At 37.5% G+C, this 18,362-nt stretch overlaps 1 protein-coding gene across 1 annotated transcript in view; it reads right to left on the bottom strand.

Moving 5' to 3' along the window:
• The window catches only part of tns1a (tensin 1a), a 134,689-nt gene that overhangs the window by 12,359 nt on the left and 103,968 nt on the right, over positions 1–18,362 (bottom strand). Inside the window, exons 14-21 of the mRNA XM_067459359.1 lie at positions 14,660–14,735; positions 14,400–14,529; positions 14,237–14,302; positions 13,992–14,108; positions 2,574–4,094; positions 1,306–1,383; positions 242–429; positions 5–80 (exon numbers count right to left, since the gene is read on the bottom strand). Of these exons, the coding sequence (XP_067315460.1) occupies positions 5–80; positions 242–429; positions 1,306–1,383; positions 2,574–4,094; positions 13,992–14,108; positions 14,237–14,302; positions 14,400–14,529; positions 14,660–14,735 (2,252 nt within the window). The remainder of the gene's footprint in view (positions 1–4; positions 81–241; positions 430–1,305; positions 1,384–2,573; positions 4,095–13,991; positions 14,109–14,236; positions 14,303–14,399; positions 14,530–14,659; positions 14,736–18,362) is intronic.

An 18,362-nucleotide genomic window follows, 5' to 3' on the forward strand; every position in this document is an offset into this window, starting at 1 on the left:
TCACCACCACTACTGCGGGTAGGACTAAAAGGAACTGATTCCATCTCCTCAAAGGCCTCCCTGTAACTATGCACAAGCTTCTAAAAGGGAAACATATTGGATGAGAAAATATTAAGTACAATCTATCACAATAATAATCTATTGAGCTATGGTAATTCAACTGAGAGAAGTACAAACACTTTACAATAACTTATTTAAAATAATACAATGTTAAATTAATTGTTAAAATTAAATTATATACCTCCTTGGGTTGTCCACCTGGGTTCATTGCAATTGCGTTGACAAACTCCGGAGACACAGGTTTCAATGGAGAACACACCCCGTGGGCTGAACCGTCATTTTGGCTACTGAGGTACTGGCTCTCACTGGTGGTTCGTCGGCGTGTAGTTGGCATGGCTTCATCTGGGGTGACTGTACGTGAATGTGATCCTAAAGAACATGGAAGAGTGTCAAGCAAATGCAGATCATGTGCAACCAAGTTCTAACTGTTACTTTTTGTGATTTGAGAAAATATACAGACCATAAATGTTCCTTCCTTTTAGTTTAGTTTGCTACATTTCTATTAAATATGTATTTTGTTTTGTTTCTAATATCACAAATTACAGCCATTTGACCAAAATAGGCCATGCCCTACATTTTTCAGTGTTTTTGATGTGATGACTGAAAGCTCCAGGCCTTACATATGTGTACCAACATCTGTGATAATAGCTGGTTCGATTCAAATGTTATAGCCATTTAATGAAAGTAGAGCAGCCACATTGATTTTAAACTTTATTGTGATTTTGATAATTATTGATATTGATAATCTACTTGATACTGAGAACATTTTCCTACTTGGTGGACAAGAAATCAAATTGTATTGCAATCATCTTGACTCAAGCATTCCAGTGATATAAAACTGAAATAATCAGTGAAATACAGTATAATTTATAGTTACACCTCTAAATGTGTAATATTCTTGATGACTTTGTGCTTGGATCACTGACAAAAGACATGCTGTCAACACTCTGATCTCTGACTACTACTATTAATTCTGCTAATAACAACAACAACAACAATAATAATAATAATAATAATAATAATAATAATAATAATAATAATAATAATAATAATAATAGTAAAGTTTTGCACTTAAATCTTCACTATAATTACTTGCTCATCTTCAGTGCTCGGCCCCTAAATATTCCCATAAAGAAAAAGAAAAAAACAGGCAGGACATGCATGTAAGATGACAGAGATGTAGAGAGAGAATAGCAGGGATTAGGGGTCAGAGTGAGAGGTGGAGGATCATGAGAAGGGACAAACCAGAGAAGGAATAGGAACGATGATGTTCGGACCGGGAGGACATGCTCTTGGAGATGCCCCGGATGCGAGCGTTGTACTCTGGGTGGAGGAATGATGGAGTGGGTTGAAGTAGAAGAAGAGGAGAGTGAAGGTGGGGTATCAGTGGTGTGAGGGGTGGTCCATATGCCACAGCAGATATAGACAGAAGGGGGAAAACAAGAAAATGAAGAAATGGTGAATCTGACTCATAATTTCTCATTTCTGGTACTTGTCATACAGGTTTTTCTCATTTAATTAAAATACAATGCTAGATTATCTTTATCTTTAGAATCGTATGTGGCTTTCCATGTGACTAAATAATCAAGTAACCAAAATGATATGGTGGCCTGCTATAGTACTGAGAGGCACAAGGGACACAACAGCCTCCATTGAATAAGTTTGCTTCAGAAAGCTCTTCCAGCAATTCAATTAATTGCCAGAAGATGGTGCTACTATGTATTTTCCTATAAATTCAACAGTCTGTTGTTCAATCCAGAGAATGCATGGTGCAGGAGCAGAAGCACAGCATGGTAAGATCTATTCTAATCTATGCAGCTATTCACTCCTACACAGAGGACAGTGTTGATGTGAACAGCATTAGTATCTGCCAGGAATACTCTACATCCACATGAGAAATTATGACACCTCTATAATCTTCTTTAATCATTCTTTAGCATGTATGAACTTTATAGTCCAGTATTAGAACGTGTTCATTGTGTATCCATGCAGTGGGACATATTTGCAGGGAACTTTTCCAATGTTTATGCAGTATGTTTGGTTTATCTCCTATAGGACTAAATCGGGAGATGAGAGACTCTGATGACAGTTTTATGGATTCATTTGCTTACCAGGGCTTGGTGTATTGTTTTCTTTGTCAAATATGATTTAATGTTAAACCAAGCACTCTATTTCTACAGAGTTATATAAAACCAAGAGAAGACTAAGATATATTCTCATGATGTCAAAATGAGTAAAGGGTAGGTAGAATCATATCCTGATTATCAATCAATATGTCACTTACAAACTTTGATAATGAACCATAGACGTGGTACAGCTTCAGCTAAATTTATCATGTTTTTTTGGTTTTCTTTAAATGAAAATGTAAAACAAAAGGTGAAGGTAAAGGTTTGTGAGGTAAAACAAAGAAAATATAATAATAACCTACAGATGATTTACAGATTTTTTTTTTTTTATCATGGATGCGCATCAACAGCTGTGTATTCAGACCAACATGTTTCCTTCTTCCTCACCTGCCACACGTTGGGCCACAAGACCCTCAAGGTTTGGCATCTCTTCCTCAGATTTTGGCTGAGGCTCTTTTGCAAGGGTAACAGGGGGGAGTGGTGATGACGATGTGCTGTAGCTTCTTTGAGGGCCTGGGAATGTGCCCTGAAGATCTGGAGAGTAAGATACCTCGCTAGTTCCTGGGTAGACATACTGGGGCTTGATTGGAGATGGAAGGGGTAAAGTTGGGGATGGTGTTGTAACTGAACCTCCACGGATGCTGTAGGGATCTTGCTGATAGATTGGTGAATGAGCCTGAGGGGATTGGTAACCCCTTTGATGATGCTCAGATAGTGGAGTCATGGGGTAAGCAGGTGAGGATCTTTGTGAGGACTGGCCAAAACTGGCAGAGGAAGACAGAGGCGGGCCACCAGTGACACTATAGATAGCCTGGTCAGCCTGATAAGAAGGTCTGGCTAGTGTCTGGGCAAAGGGTGGTTGGAAAGCTGAGATGCTCTCACCAGGGGGAGCACTCTGAGATTTGGGAACTGGTGTATGTGAAGGTTCCAAGTCAAGCATTAGCATGTTTAGGGCATCTATAGACTGTTCTACATCCTGCTGTGATCCTCCTCCACGAGTTGGGAAGTGTGGCAGGGTACCATTCGATCCAAAGAAGGGGTCATCCACAAGACCATATTGATGCCAAGCACTGAGCCCCCGCTGAACTGCATCTCGGCTGCTGGTATTACGTTCAGGAGCTTGTGGCAAGTACCGAGGTCCTCCCTCCAGCATCAGACCACCATATGACTGCGAGCGGTACATTCCTTCGTTCTGCCCACTGTAGTCTATCAGTCCATGTGCTGATGATGACCCTCGAAGCTGGTGCACTGGCATCTCCTTTTTAGGCCTTCGTTCAAGGAAAGTACCACGTTCACCGTCTACTTCTACTACAGTGGATTCAGTAACTGCTTTGCTGTCAGCTGGTGTAACTTGACCCTCAAAGGAGGACAGTGTGCCAAGACTGCCTGCACTGTTATCTCCAACCTGGCTTTCCGGTAACTCGTCGTCAATAATATCAGTTTCACGCTCAGCACCTGCTTGTCCGTTAACGTGGACCTGGGCAGGCACAAGGTGACGCACACCACCCCCTGGGCTTGTGTTGGCAAAAGAGAGGAAATTCTGATGAGAGCGATGTGGTGGACCCTCAGAACCACTGAGAAGCTGTTCCAACTCTCGGTTCTCACAAGGGCTAATTGCAGTCTCAGGGGGAGCTTGGCTCACAGGCCCTGTGGATGACAAAGACTGTTGAGCATCATCTGTGCGGTCTGTCTTAACAGAAGCAGTGGAGTTGCCTGAGTCACTGCTGACAGAAAGGGCGTGGTCAGCAGCTGGTAGTGGATGGTTGGCCACCGGAAGAGGAAGAGCGTGTTCTACTACAGGAGGAGCACGGTCAGTTGAATAAGCACCATTGGCAGACACAATACCCTCAAGAGAGTCTTTCTTCTGAACCTGGCTGCTGTTTACTGGACCTTGAGACTGAGCAACGTCTGAAAGAGAGATTATAAAAAGTTGCATGAGCATTATAGACTCAGTTTGTCAGTTTTCTGCAGAAACCATATTTCCATCTTAAATAATATATATATATATATATATATATATATATATATATATATATATATATATATATATATATATATATATATATATATATATATATATATATGCAAAATACATCACTCATACATGAAACTTCTACCATAATTTGCTCACCCTTTTGTAATATTATTGAACCTATACATGTTCTATTCTCTACAGTTTCTCTTCTGAAGTCAAATGATAGCTTTGACAATTGAGGCCAAAAGATACAATTTTATCAGTTATTAAGTGAAAATCTTACCCTCAACCTGTGCACTCAAATGCCATTTGCACTAAAGTTCAATTTAAAAAGCAGTGTTTAACAGGGATGTGCCCGAAGCCTAAATCTGTATCCGCTGCTCCCTATACAAAAAGTATGTGTGATTATGAATTCAAAAGCAATTAAAATACCCCACATACAGTATTGATAGTGGCTACCTGATGCCCACAAAATATATACTACCGGTAAATAATTACCCAACTATATAATTGTGAAAGAATGCAAAAACAAGAAATATATATTTTTTCCATCTCATATTTTCCTCCTATTACCATGTCCCTTTAGGGGGTCCGTAGAATTTAATTTCGGAACATAGCATTCGACTTCTGACACATCCCTATTCTTTAATATACAGTTCAATGTTGGACATTGATGGCAAATACCTTTGGTTTGTGACCAATCATGACAGGAGTAAAAAAAAAAAAAAACATGATGATATTGTAGAGCAAGAGCAAAGAGGACGATTTTCAGTGAACAACAAATAAAATTTTATTCTGTACCTTGCATAACCTATATCACATGGCTTCAGAAAACTTTAGAACACCTTCTGTTTGGAGCCTATTCGGCTGTCTGCACCTATCATATAATCAGCAACAGATGACAAATCCCCACATCAGCCATGAACCTGTGTGGATGGCTGCCTATGCTATATTAATGTTCAAAATGAGAGAAGAAAAAGTTATTGGCCATCAAAGATATGTGCCAGTAAAGGTCTTTGTGAGGTCAAGTTATTTGAGTTTTTGACACACAATTTCTCTGGGGCAATGACAACACTAATCCTGCCACCTGATTTTGCTCTATAAAAGAGTGATGACAACCTTTTGACCAGAAGGCATAATCGTTTCCCAACAGAAAATACATTGGTCGCAAACTTCTGATGCATGACACAGGTAGCTAAACAGGAAACATAGCATTCCACTGCACATGATATCTTATTTTTCTATGTATTTTTCCTTTAATGATTTTCACTGAAGTATGCTGTTGTTTACTCTCATTCATTCACTTACATTCAGACCTTCAAAAAGTTCAGAAATGCATTTGTCTAGTTTGAAACTAGCACAGTGCTTAAGCAGAAATAAAAGTTTGTATATGTTCTGTTCCCTCTCAACGCTGAGTCCGTTTCTTGCGCTGGAGACAGATCCTGCGGAACCTAATGTCTGAGGCATGTGTGAAATCACGCCAACTGCAATGCTATGACATCGCATGGAGAGCTCAAAGGTAAAAAAGACCACCTGCATTACACAGTCAGCTTGTTGTCTTCAGGAAGCCGCTTTGTGTGCTGAGTGAAAGAAAACAGTGTCTTGCAGTTCCTGACCCACGTCTGCTGAGATAGTGGGGATCACAGATGGTGCTAGCAGAGGAGCTTGAAGGGGTTTCTTTCGTTCCTCTCACTCCACAGCTTCTTCCGGACTGGCTGAGAGCATGCTGCTCACCTCTAGTTCTGAGGAGACATTATAACCAAGGCTGCCTTCTCCTCCTAATAGCACCACATATGATGAGTTAGTGGAGCTTATGGTGTGCACCATGGCCAGATTAAGCTTAACCTGGTCTGGCCCAATGCAGGAAGCTGCTCATGGCTAGATGAGGTAATTACTGTTGGATCATGGGGGAATCCATATTCAGCGAATCTAGTGGGGCTATGCCAACACGGTCTCACTCCCAACTCGTCACATATTGACGCTTGGTAAGGACCCCTCTGTGTCACTTTTTAACGCACGGGGTACCCCTTTAACATAATTTTTTAATGAGCAGGGTGCTTATTCTTTTCAATTGTTTGCCTAATGCGTCAGATCAAGATGCATTTAATTCTTTGCATTTGTAAAATTAGACTTTTTAAGATGATTTTATGAATATGTATACACTCTAAAAATGCTCGGTTAAAAACAACCCAAGTTGGGTTGAAAATGGACAGACCCAGAAATTGGGTTGTATGAACCCAGTGAATGGACCCATTCAAACAATCCAATTTCTGGGTTTGTCCATTTTCAACCCAACTTGGGTTGTTTTTAACCCAGCATGTTTTAAAGTGTAGGCTACTTTTATATTTTGGAGCAACTAACCCAACTCCTACACTAAACCTACCCACTTCTCAACAAGATGAAACACTTAACAGGCAAATCAAAGTACAGGTCACAGGTATTTATTGCAAAAACAGACCAAAATAGCACTTACTCATCTCTCATTTAAATGCAAGCCTCTTTAGTATGATGCAATCAGTCACAAGACACACGAGAGGCAATGAAATTTCACAATCAATACTGACGTAATGACGCAATTGGTCACGAAACACAGGAGAGCCAATGAAATTTCCCTATGAAATCTGACATAACGTTTCGTCGGGTTGCAATTTTTCAAATTTGATGTGTGCATCATCTTCGGCGGATGGATTTTTATTTACATAAAACTTTTCAAAATGCATTCTTTTTAAAAGCAACAGAAAAGTGTGGAGGAAAAAATAACTCCAAAAGATGTTTAGGTTGCAGAGAGGAAAAACCTTGGGAGGAACCAGACTCAGAAGCCCATCTTCCTTTCAATTCAATGAATGTTATGTTCTGTCATGAATCACATTATCACTACATAGCAAAAGCTTATTGGTCTTTGTTGCATCTGCAGCCAAGGAGCATGCTGCTCAACATTTAAATAGTTTGGTTGAGTGTTTAGCAGCATGCTATCAGAAACAGTCAACCTCCCACAGCTTCACCCATAAAGATTTGCTACGAGTAATTTCATGTACGCTATTTGTGTCTCTTACAGGCTCTTATTCGTGTTTCTTACAGGCGCCCAGCAGTGTGTACTGGCTGTAGCAAGTCTCTGTACTTGCTCTGTAGCAGCTGCACTAGCAGCAATAACAGCAGCAGCATGTGTTGCTGATCTGTTTCACCAAGACCAATCTTAAATGGCCTTAAATTTGCTAGAGAGAAGCAGATAGTAATCACAGAATTCCTTTGAAATCTTGTTTGTTGTCTTTATAGTCATTTGGATAACACTTTTAAAATAATGTTAATTAGTTAACAACATTAGTTAACATTAACTAATAATGCACTGCACTTATAAAGCATTTATTTACATTTGTTAATGTTAATTTCAACATTTACATTATTAAAATCTTGTTAACACTAGTTAATGCACTGTGAACTAACATGAACAAACCACAAACAGCTGTATTTTTTATTAACTAACATTAACAAAGATTAACAAATACAGTAACAAATGAACTGCTCATGGTTAGTTCATATTAGTTAATACATAAACTAACTAATGTAACTAATGAACCTTATTCTAAAGTGTTACCGTCATTTGAAATCCATCTTAGCAGCTAGAATGATAAACGGACAGGACATTTAGAGGACATTTTTTGTTAGTATCAGGAATTTTCCTCATTAACTGCGCCTGCCACATGTCTTAGGGCTCAGTTGTTCGCCGGTTACATGCTCGGTTCCCTCTGGCTTCAATCTTCCACATATACAAATCTAATATTAATGCTACGCTGATGATTCTCAGCTCCACTCACAGACCTAACCAAGTTGTTTCCAATGTAGTCTGTTAAACCGCATTCACTGTAAAAAACAAATACAACAAACAAACAAACAAACAAACAAACAAACAAACAAACAAACAAAACGTTGAGAAAACTTAAACATTTTTGTAGAACATTTTTGAGTTTTCTCAACTTAGGGTCAATACCCATACAAACTTTGAGCTAAATGTTAAACAGTTGAATTAATTTTAAAAGCTGAATTTGTCATACAAAACATAAGTTGGATTTTTTACAGTGAGACCCGACCCAATGCAAGCCTCAATATTTTATTTTAATACTTTGATTTGTTGTTCTTAAATGCTTCATAAACACTGACTTAAGGACATTTTTCAGCAGAACAGTATCACTGTGCAGTATAATGCCACTGTCAATCAGATTTTGAAATTTTGAAATGTAATGACAGAGGAAATTATGCACAAAAATGAAACTGTAAGACAGCTAATGTACAGTAGTCTCTTGTTTGTTATTGCATTACAATTATTAGATATCATTGATAGTCTAATGTAATCTAATAGGATTGAGCCATAGTTGCAAATGAGACAGCAACTATAATATTTATAAGATTCCACAATTGCCCAATCACCACTGTGTTCTATATCTCAGCTCCCAGACCTGTGGCAGGTTGCATAAACTGAGAGACTTGTCTTACAAGTTAATCATCAAATATATTTCATTTTGTAGGTCTTTGATACCGAAAAGTAAAACTGATCACTCCTTACTACTAGTTAGTAAATTAGTTCTTAAGAAACAGACTAAGAAAAACTTAATAGCTATATTTATGCAACTTGTCCTTGGTAATTGCCATATGTTAACTTATACCCACAGTAAGTAGTTTTGCATAACTAATGGATGATTGTTGTTTGGGGTTCAGAAATTATCCACAAACTTGCTTTGCATAATGATGGCTAAGTTTTACTCAGTCTGTCTAGCAACAGCCATGGCATTAGGGCCAAAAGAATGATATCATAGGTAAATAATGCCAAAGTGTTGGTCAAGAGAGAGAAGTGGCAGAGGTCCATTGCAGTTCAACATACCATAATCTTGTTATACTGGCCAAATGTATAAATATAGAGAGAAAGATAAGGACATTCTAATAAATAATAGAAGGACAAAGAAAAAAAAAGGTCATGGAATGAGAGGCGACAGACAGACATGGCACAGACAGCAGGGAGAGGTTGAAAAAAGATTATGAGGTGGGAAGCAGACATGTAGACAGATATATAGAATGGCTGACTGACAGACAGATAGACTGACATGAAATGGGCCGATGGTAAGCTGACAGAAATGGTAGTGACATGTGAAAGCCTAAGAGGCATCATGATACAGTAAAAAAAGGGTGGGTGATGGGGTGGACTGTTTATATTCAACATGAAGTCACATAGCGATCCAGCTACTGCTCAGTGAGCTCATTCACGTTGAGCATAACATCCTATCATCACTCTCTCTCTCTCTCTCTCTCTCTCTCTCTCTCTCTCTCTCTCTCTCTCTCTCTCTCTCTCTCTCTCTCTCTCTCTCTCTCTCTCTCTCTCTCTCTCTCTCTCTCTCCCCCCCCACACACAGACACTTTAGGCGTAATGGTTTTTATGCACAAACTGTTTATTCTATCCCCCTACATGTACCCTACCCCTAAACCTACCTATCACACATAACTTAAAGAATAAAAAATAAACAAAATAAAATGCCTATGTTTTTGCCATTTGGAAGGAATATGAGTGTCTTTATAAACCATGTTTACGTTGTAATACCCATGTCATTATACAATTTTTTGTCATCATAAACAGCATATAATTGTAAACAAAAACACGCACACGCACACGCACACGCGCGCGCACACACACACACACACACACACACACACACACACACACACACACACACACACACACACACACACACACACACACACACACACACACACACACACACACACACACACACACACACACACACACACACACACACACACACATGTTGGTCTATGTGGTTTACAGGGACTCTCCATAGGCGTAATGGTTTTTATACTGTACAAACCGTATTTTCTATCCCCTTACACTGCCCCTGCCCCTAAACCTACCCATCACAGGAAACATTCTGCATTTTTACTTTCTCAAAAAAACATCATTTAGTATGTTTTTAAGGCCGTTTGAATTATGAGGACATTTGATATGTCCTCATAAACCACATTTATAGTGTAATACCAGTGTAATACCCATGTAGTTATACAAATTTGTGTCCTCATAAACCACATAAACAGGCTCACACACACACACACACACACAAACTTAAAATACCTTAAAATATCTTGATACAGAATAGAATATAAAATGCATGCACTCAAGCTTGCATGGACCAGGTAATGCTACAGCTTATGGTCCCAGTATGAGTAGAGAATACTGCAAATAGGAAATTGTGTCATTCAGTGGAAGTAAAGATGTCTTTTTGAAAAAGAAACAGAGATACATTTGATAAGTAACAGAGAAATAATTATCTAGTTAATAAATTCATACATTTTTTCAGGAACACTCTACAATAAGGTCTCATTTGTTAACTTTAGCTGATGCAATAACTGACATGAACATGACAATTGAAAAATATATTCTTACAAAATGTATTAGCCTTTTTTTAATGGTATAAGAGTCATTTTAGCCTTAATAATGTAGCCTGAAATAAACTTAATAAATGCTTTAGAAGACACTGTTCACTGTTAGTGTGTTAACAAATAGAATCTTATTGTAAGTGTTACTAATATTTCTTCTTGATGGTAACACTTTTCCAATATGGGTGCACTAATATGCATTAATTCATGCTTAACTAACAGATAATCATGAGTTAATGTATGACTCGAAGAACTAAACCATTTAATAATGATTACTGCATCCGCAACTAATGAACATCCTATGATTAATAGATAGATAATATAAATAGATAAATAATATATGTTGTGCTATTAATTAAATCTGTCATTGTGTATTAATTCCTTGATAAAATATCATATCATTCATTTTATTATCTAATAATGTAAATTAACGAGTTATTTATCACAAGGGGTCAAAGCCATGCATTTCTACTTCCAGTTGTCTGCTTTAATGAATCATTAGCTAATGATTTATAAAGGTATCATTATGTTATGACTTTACTTGTTGGGGCACATGACTATTAACTAATTTATTAAGTAATATGTAATTGAGGATATGGGTTTTGAATTAATTTTGAATTAGTTAATAGTCATGTGCCTCAACAAGTAAAATCATAACATAATGATACCTTTATAAATCATTAGCTAATAATTCATTAAAGCAGACAACTGGAAGCTGAAATGCATGGCTTTGACCCGTTGTGGTAATTAACACGTGCATTTACATGATTAGTTAAAAAAATATGCTATTAGGTAATTAATACATTATGACATATTTAACTAATAACTATTTAATGATTACTTAATCTATTAATCATGAAGAATCTTCATTAGTTGCTGATGCAGTAATCATTAATAAATGGGTTAGTTCTTCATGAGTCATACATTAACTCATGATTATCTGTGCATTAGTTAAGCATGAATTAATGCATATTAGTGCACCTGTATTGTAAAGTGTTACCACAAAACCCTTTATACAAAGACCTAAATGTGTAACATTCTGGCTTTAAGGAGCACAAAGAAAATCTAAAATATCTCCTACTTTACAAAACAAAAAAACAAGTTATACAGTAGCAGAACATAAAAAAAATATAAAACCTAGTCACTTGAACGCACACACACACACGCATTGAGAATGAGTAGAATAGAGTTTGAATGAAGATACTTCGACTGTAACACTCACCTACTTTCAAGCCCAATGGAAAATCAAATTCAGTTCTGATTCCAAAAACGGTATTATGTGCTGCTCACCAGAGACTTTGCCAGTCTCTGTGTCTTCGTTGTGAGATCATTGTGTATAGTTCATTAATCTGAGCTCTCTTTTGTGAGTCACTCTGACCAAGTGTCACAGTCACCTCTCTCTGTTCCACACACTTCCCTCTTAGTCATTCCAAAAATGCCATGATGCCGTGCAACAGCCAAATATGGGAGCCTGAGCTGTAAACAAGCCCTGGTGGCTATACTGCCCCAGAGCACCCCTCTGTCTCTGTCATAGGAATATATACGCACACAGACACCACATACCCTTTAACTGGAAACACAGCAGACAAATGGAAATGAGATTCATATCGCTAAACCATGAAGTAGAATGTGTCTTTTAACCTCAGCAGATTCTTTCTTCCTTTAAATGCAATGTTTGTCTGTGTCTGCTCTTTTCTATGGCTGCTTTGTGTCTTAAGTTCTGTTAAGCATCTGATAACATTCCAGTTTATTTTGCTTCTTAATTTATTTTAGTCAAAAATATAAATTACATATTACTTGCAATGATAACATATAATCCGTTCTAGAGAGATAAAGGTTTACATATTTGGTTTACCGAACTTGACTCAAGCTCGAAGCAACCCCCGAACTGAATATATATATATATTTTTTTGCAGCCTTCTATAATCGTATACTCTTTGATGGGCAGGATTAGTTCATTTAGAACTCCATAAAAATTACACAAATTTATGTTTAAGTTTTTATGGTAGATATTAAAAGTGGCTCATATTTTGTATCACCCTAACGTCTGGAGGCTGCCATGTCCGTATAAGACTTACATGAACAGATTTTGTTGACTTAAATACACCTGATGCTGCATTACATAATGATCATGTGAGTACAAAAATGTGTTCGTGTTAACAAACACTTCGTGTTAACAAACTGTAGAAGTAATATTCATTAATGGAAAAATTGGTTTCTCTACAGTTTACAGTTATTGGACCCTGAATACCTGACTACAACCTCACTTTATGCAAAATTGGCATTGCGATTGGGGAATAGAAAAGGCCCTTAAAAGCACACAATTTTTTTTATGAAGCATTAAGACATGTCCAAAGAAAAAATACTTCAATAACCAAAGCTGTTAATTAGAAGAGGGTGTCCACATACTTTTTTCATATACTTTTGATCATAGAGCCCTGAGAAAAACTGCTGACACAGTAGCTGCACAGTTATTGAGAATTTTCACATACCGCAAACCCAAGCAAGTTATAAAAAATGTAGCTTATCTACTCAGTGCACTGTGTAGTTATTTATTTGCATGCAGTTCCATTACAGATTCATTTTCAGTAGCTTTTGTAATTTTGGATCTCCTTAGGGCTCTGCGCCCTTTTCCAAAGTCCTGTCAATGTCAAGACTGCACCAATATTTCCTTTATTGCCCATGTGCCCATTGTGCATTTAACTGTGTGTGTGTGTATTGGAGTACCTATGTCTCCTGGCCTTACCCACCAGCCCTTCCTCCCAGAAGAGGACACTGAAGAGAGGAGTGTCAGTTTTCCACCCCTCCCTGGGGCTGCCAGCAGAGCCACTGACGCCTTCTATTTCTCTAGATGCTATTTAAAACTCGGATTGGCAGGAGGCATGGGAAGGGCTCTTTATGGCAGACCACATGGTTTAAAAAAATTAAGCCAAGGGGAGAAGTGTCCTAATGACCCAAAACACTATTTTTTGTCCCTTTTTTTAATAGTTGAAAATAAGCAAACATTCAGAGCCATCCTATCATAAACTTGATCAAATTAGTAATATGCTGAATACCCAGAAGAACACTCATTATCCATGAAACAAGTCTTGAGATTTTTTAGCTGCAATGAGAGGAGAACCCATATATATCCTATTTAGCCCTTGTTCACTTGGCTGTTTATGCAAGCTAGCAGAACATCTGACCACCTCTAGCTCCATAAAGAAGCTGCATTTCCATTACCACACACCACGTAAAGGGAAATCAGACATGATGTATACAAGGCCAAATTACATATTTTGACCTTGTTCCTGCCCTAAAGTTAATTGTAGCAAAAAACAAACAAAACCACAAACCGCCAATATCTGACCAGTCAGCACTTAAAGCAAGAACACACTAAGAATAGTTCCTCTTACCATCTTTAATGTCTTCACATCTCCTGTTGAAGTTTTCATAAGAGTCCCAGCGTATCAGGGGATCCTGGGTGTTGTAGTCCACAGAGACACTAGGTCCGTTCTGTAGATGATCCAACCCTAAGAGGGACAAAAACTCCTTTGAGTTGAGGACTTGTAGCATGCAGATCTATTCTATCAAGATTATATCACAAACATATTTGTGCTTACAAGATATACAAACTACAGTTTTGGTCATATTAACCTACCACTGATTTTCTCTGGACCGAAAGAAAAGATGAACTCCACCTTCCCATATTCAGGAAATCGCTCATCTGCTAAATCACATATTTATGATCAGTCCGCATACCACTGTGGTGGTGTTTAGTCTTTTTTTATTCACAATTAAAAATGAAGACAAAACACACTAACCTTTAAATGTCTCGTCAAGGTCATTCTTAGTGAAGACCAGAGCTAAATTGTGTAATGCACATGTGTGGAACTGCACTCTGAAGATCACATCCCTATTGGGGTTTTGATAACGCTTGTGATAACATTTCAGCTTCATAGTGGAGGATATGAAAAAAAGGGGCAGAACATGAAACATGGGGATAGTATGAAGAAGACATTTATTGGATTTTTCTTCAACTATAACAATAATTTGTTGGCATTGGTACTGTTGCACTTCCTACCAGTATATCTCCTTTTAGTAGCAGGCCAGGCTCAATGGTTATACAGATGCTTGTATGGCTGTCGCCTTGAACGTTACTGTTAAACAGAGAGGGAAGGGGACGGTGGAGGAGAAATGATGAATGGGGTTATTACAGGCATACTTCAAACTGTCTCGATGCTGAATTATACAAACTAAGCCTAAATGGATGACTATCTTGATAAAATATTATCATCTGCTGAACAAGAACATAAAAATTTAACTAACAGCAGAGGAGTGTCTGGAGTTACAAAGGATAATAATGCCATCAAATCACAGATATACTGTAAAAGGAGATTGTTTGACACAAAGCCGAGATGAGAAAATAATTCAAGAATCTTCAAACATAAAAAAAACAAAAAAAAACCCGCAGTCTTGTCATCCACCCAGTCCCCCATTGTGCAGATTTAGATGGGTTAATCCCTTAACAAGAGGGCAACAGATGTTATACCAGACTCACATATTAATATAGCTTTTACAGTATAGCTTACAGCATGCACATTTTCAACCTGATATCACAAGAATTCATAATTATTTGAATGTAACACTCATAAAGTTTCATATTTGAGCCCCTAACATCACACCCATCGTAAATGTAACCACTTCTTCACAATATAAAAGGCATATAAATGTACAGTGATAATAATTTTATAGGTCACAATCTAATATACTCACATTTTTTAACCCTTAAATGTATACCTCGGGTCATTAGCGACCCGAGACGTCATTCACTACCCTGCTCCTCATTATGTTTTTAAAGTTAGACATCAACCTTCTTAGTATTCCTCAATCAATCCATTTTAAAAAATATAACAAGAAAAAATTAATAGAATTATAATTGAATGGCTGTTTTTTTGTCAAAATTGTATATGGTCGCTAACGACCCGAGGTGTGTAGGATTGTACGTATATTTTTTTGCACAATGATAAATTAATCTATAATGACGAAATAGGCTGCAATTCACCTTTATTCCACAAGGTGGCAATGTCTGATACGCAATGATGAAGTGACGTTTCAGTAAATATTATAATCTGCAAAGCTTGAAATGGCTCAGTGATTTACAGCAGAGAGCAAGTACTAAACACAATCAAATATTAGTGTCACTGTCTCTTGATGATGGATGTGCTCAAGAAGATGTCAGTAATCAAAATCTTGATTCTGAAGATGTTGAAAATGAGTTTGGAGAATATGCTCGAGATCGCGAATATGAGGCAGATGCTGAATGTACTGGTAAACGAGCTCTGACGAGGACAGATGATGATGGTATTAAACATCTGCTCAAACTGAATCCTTCCCAGCTCCAAAAGGTAACGAAATAGGTTTTATTTTATTCTTCTGTAAGTGTTACTCTAACATCAGGAGTTTTATATATTATCACAACAGGTAGAGGTCTATCCATGTTAAATATAGCTAACGACCCGAATATGTAAGAATGTGTTGCGAAACAGTCATCCGTTTAAGGGTTAATCCTAAATTTAACGAAATAAAGTGACTAAAGGGATAGTTGACCCCAAAATAAAACAACATTCTGTCATTAATTACACAACTCATGCCACTCCAAACAATCTTCGAAACACAAATACAATTTCAAGGGAAATGAAGGACGCATTTGAAGGAGCCTTCGAATTAGGGCAACCTTCGTCAAACAGCGGTGATGCAATCGTCCTTCAAATGTGGCCTTCAAAGGATTCAGCCTCTGAATTGGAATACTGCAGTTGGGACTCTATTAACGGCGACGTGACTGTCTTCACACATCACTACTGGTATTTAAGAACAACAGCAGAGTTGATATCTTTCTGACATGACTTCTAATGTTATTTTAAGTACATTATGATAAATACTTTTCTTGTTACATATTCATGCAACATTTCAGCTGTAAATAAATTATAAATCTTAGCTAGATTATGTTCATTACCTGTCTAGCATTCTATGTTTATGCTGAAAAATAATAAAATAATGGTCTGTATTTACAATCATCTATCGCGTGTTGTTATGTGTAGAATGTTGGCTTACATTATTTATTTTTCATGCTTCAGAACTTCCGTTAAGGGAAAGTAGTGTCCATCAATGCTCCCTAGTTTTAACGGTGCATTGTGGGACTTCATAGGGAGCAAACATTTCAGTTCCCTGGAAGGATTCTGCAATTGAGACTCCCTAATCAGTGCCCTGACTACTGAACTACAGAGTTAACTGAGACGCACTCATATATTACTTATGAATGGGAGAAACTGCAACGTGCAGTATGGTGGAATATATCCTGCCTTCTAAGTAAAAAAGCATATCGCAGATTGGTTAAGTCATTATGTCAATGCAGCTGCCGTTAGAAGCTCCGTTTCCCATAGAAATCCCCATGGATTCGTGCTAAGGACTGCACATGCACGTTGGCGGGTCTAGCCTGAAAAAAAGCTATATTTATGGACAAACCATATTCATGGAGCAGTTCATGTCAGATTTTGTTGCTGATTTGACAGACTTTCATAGAAAGGGACTTTGGCATGGGTCATGGTACTCGCACACTCGCGCATGGTAAACGTAAATTGGAGATCAATATTTTGTAAACAAAGTGGCCCTGGGTTTGCTTTATAAAACTGAGGGTAAACCACTTGGAATTATTTTTATGTTGTCTTTACAACCTTTCTGGGGCTTGAAAGAGGAAGTTGTGCAAGCTGTCAGTGGAGGGACAGAAAGCTCACAAATTTCATAAAGAAAATCTGCATTTGTGTTCCAAAGATGAACGGAAGCTTGGAACGACATGAGGGTGAGTAATAATTGATTACATTTTTAATTATTAAACCACAACAGAATGTTCAGTCATTTTAACATTAGGTAAACAAACATCCTTTAAAACAAGTTGAATGAGGCAAAAGAGATCACACGGACCATAAATGAATAAAATAAATTCATGTTAAATAAATGTGATTGTCACATGCATGTTCTGTTTTTTATCAGTTTTTAGTTAGCTTCTAAGGGGCTGTTTACACAACTCCGTCTTCAACCAAAAACCTAAAACATTTTTTAATTTACATGACAACTGCGTTTTGGGTGCCTGAACTGCAAACTTTTGTCTGCGTAAATTACAAAAACACAAATCTGTGAAAACAATGACGTCATGCACAAGTGTATTATATGTTAAGTCTATAGTGTTTCACGGCCATCGAATGCTGCGTTTTTGGTCATTTATTTCAGTCATCCTCGTTCCCCACCTGTTTGTCTCCATTGTTAATGATTTGAAAGTATTCTGTTCAGGTGTGTTGTGTTTAATTATCTCGTCAGCTCTTTTGTTTGCCCATGTATATAAGCCCCCTGTTTCCGTTAGTTCCTTATCTTTCATTAATTTGTGTAATGTTGTATGAGGTTGTGTCTTTCTTCGAGTAATACTTCTGTTTATTGTTGATTCTTATATTAAAAAAAGTCTCTCCTTCACTTTGAGCTTTCATTTCAGACACTCACCGTTAGTGATGGAATTAAACATATTTAAATCAATTAAAAACTGTTATATCCCAAATCTTTATATTTTAATGCATTTAATTTGTATTCTTTTTATGAATGTTGTTTTTCAGGTCCTGGGCTGGTGTGGTTAGACATGGTCTGCGGATGTGGGGCCAGTTGGATGTACTGCCAAATTCTCTGAAACGTCTTTGGAGATGGCTTATATGGTAGAGAAATGAACATTCAATTCACGGGCA

The sequence above is a fragment of the Pseudorasbora parva genome, chromosome 12 (assembly GCF_024679245.1).
Source record: "Pseudorasbora parva isolate DD20220531a chromosome 12, ASM2467924v1, whole genome shotgun sequence".
NCBI classification, from domain to species: Eukaryota; Metazoa; Chordata; class Actinopteri; order Cypriniformes; family Gobionidae; genus Pseudorasbora; species Pseudorasbora parva.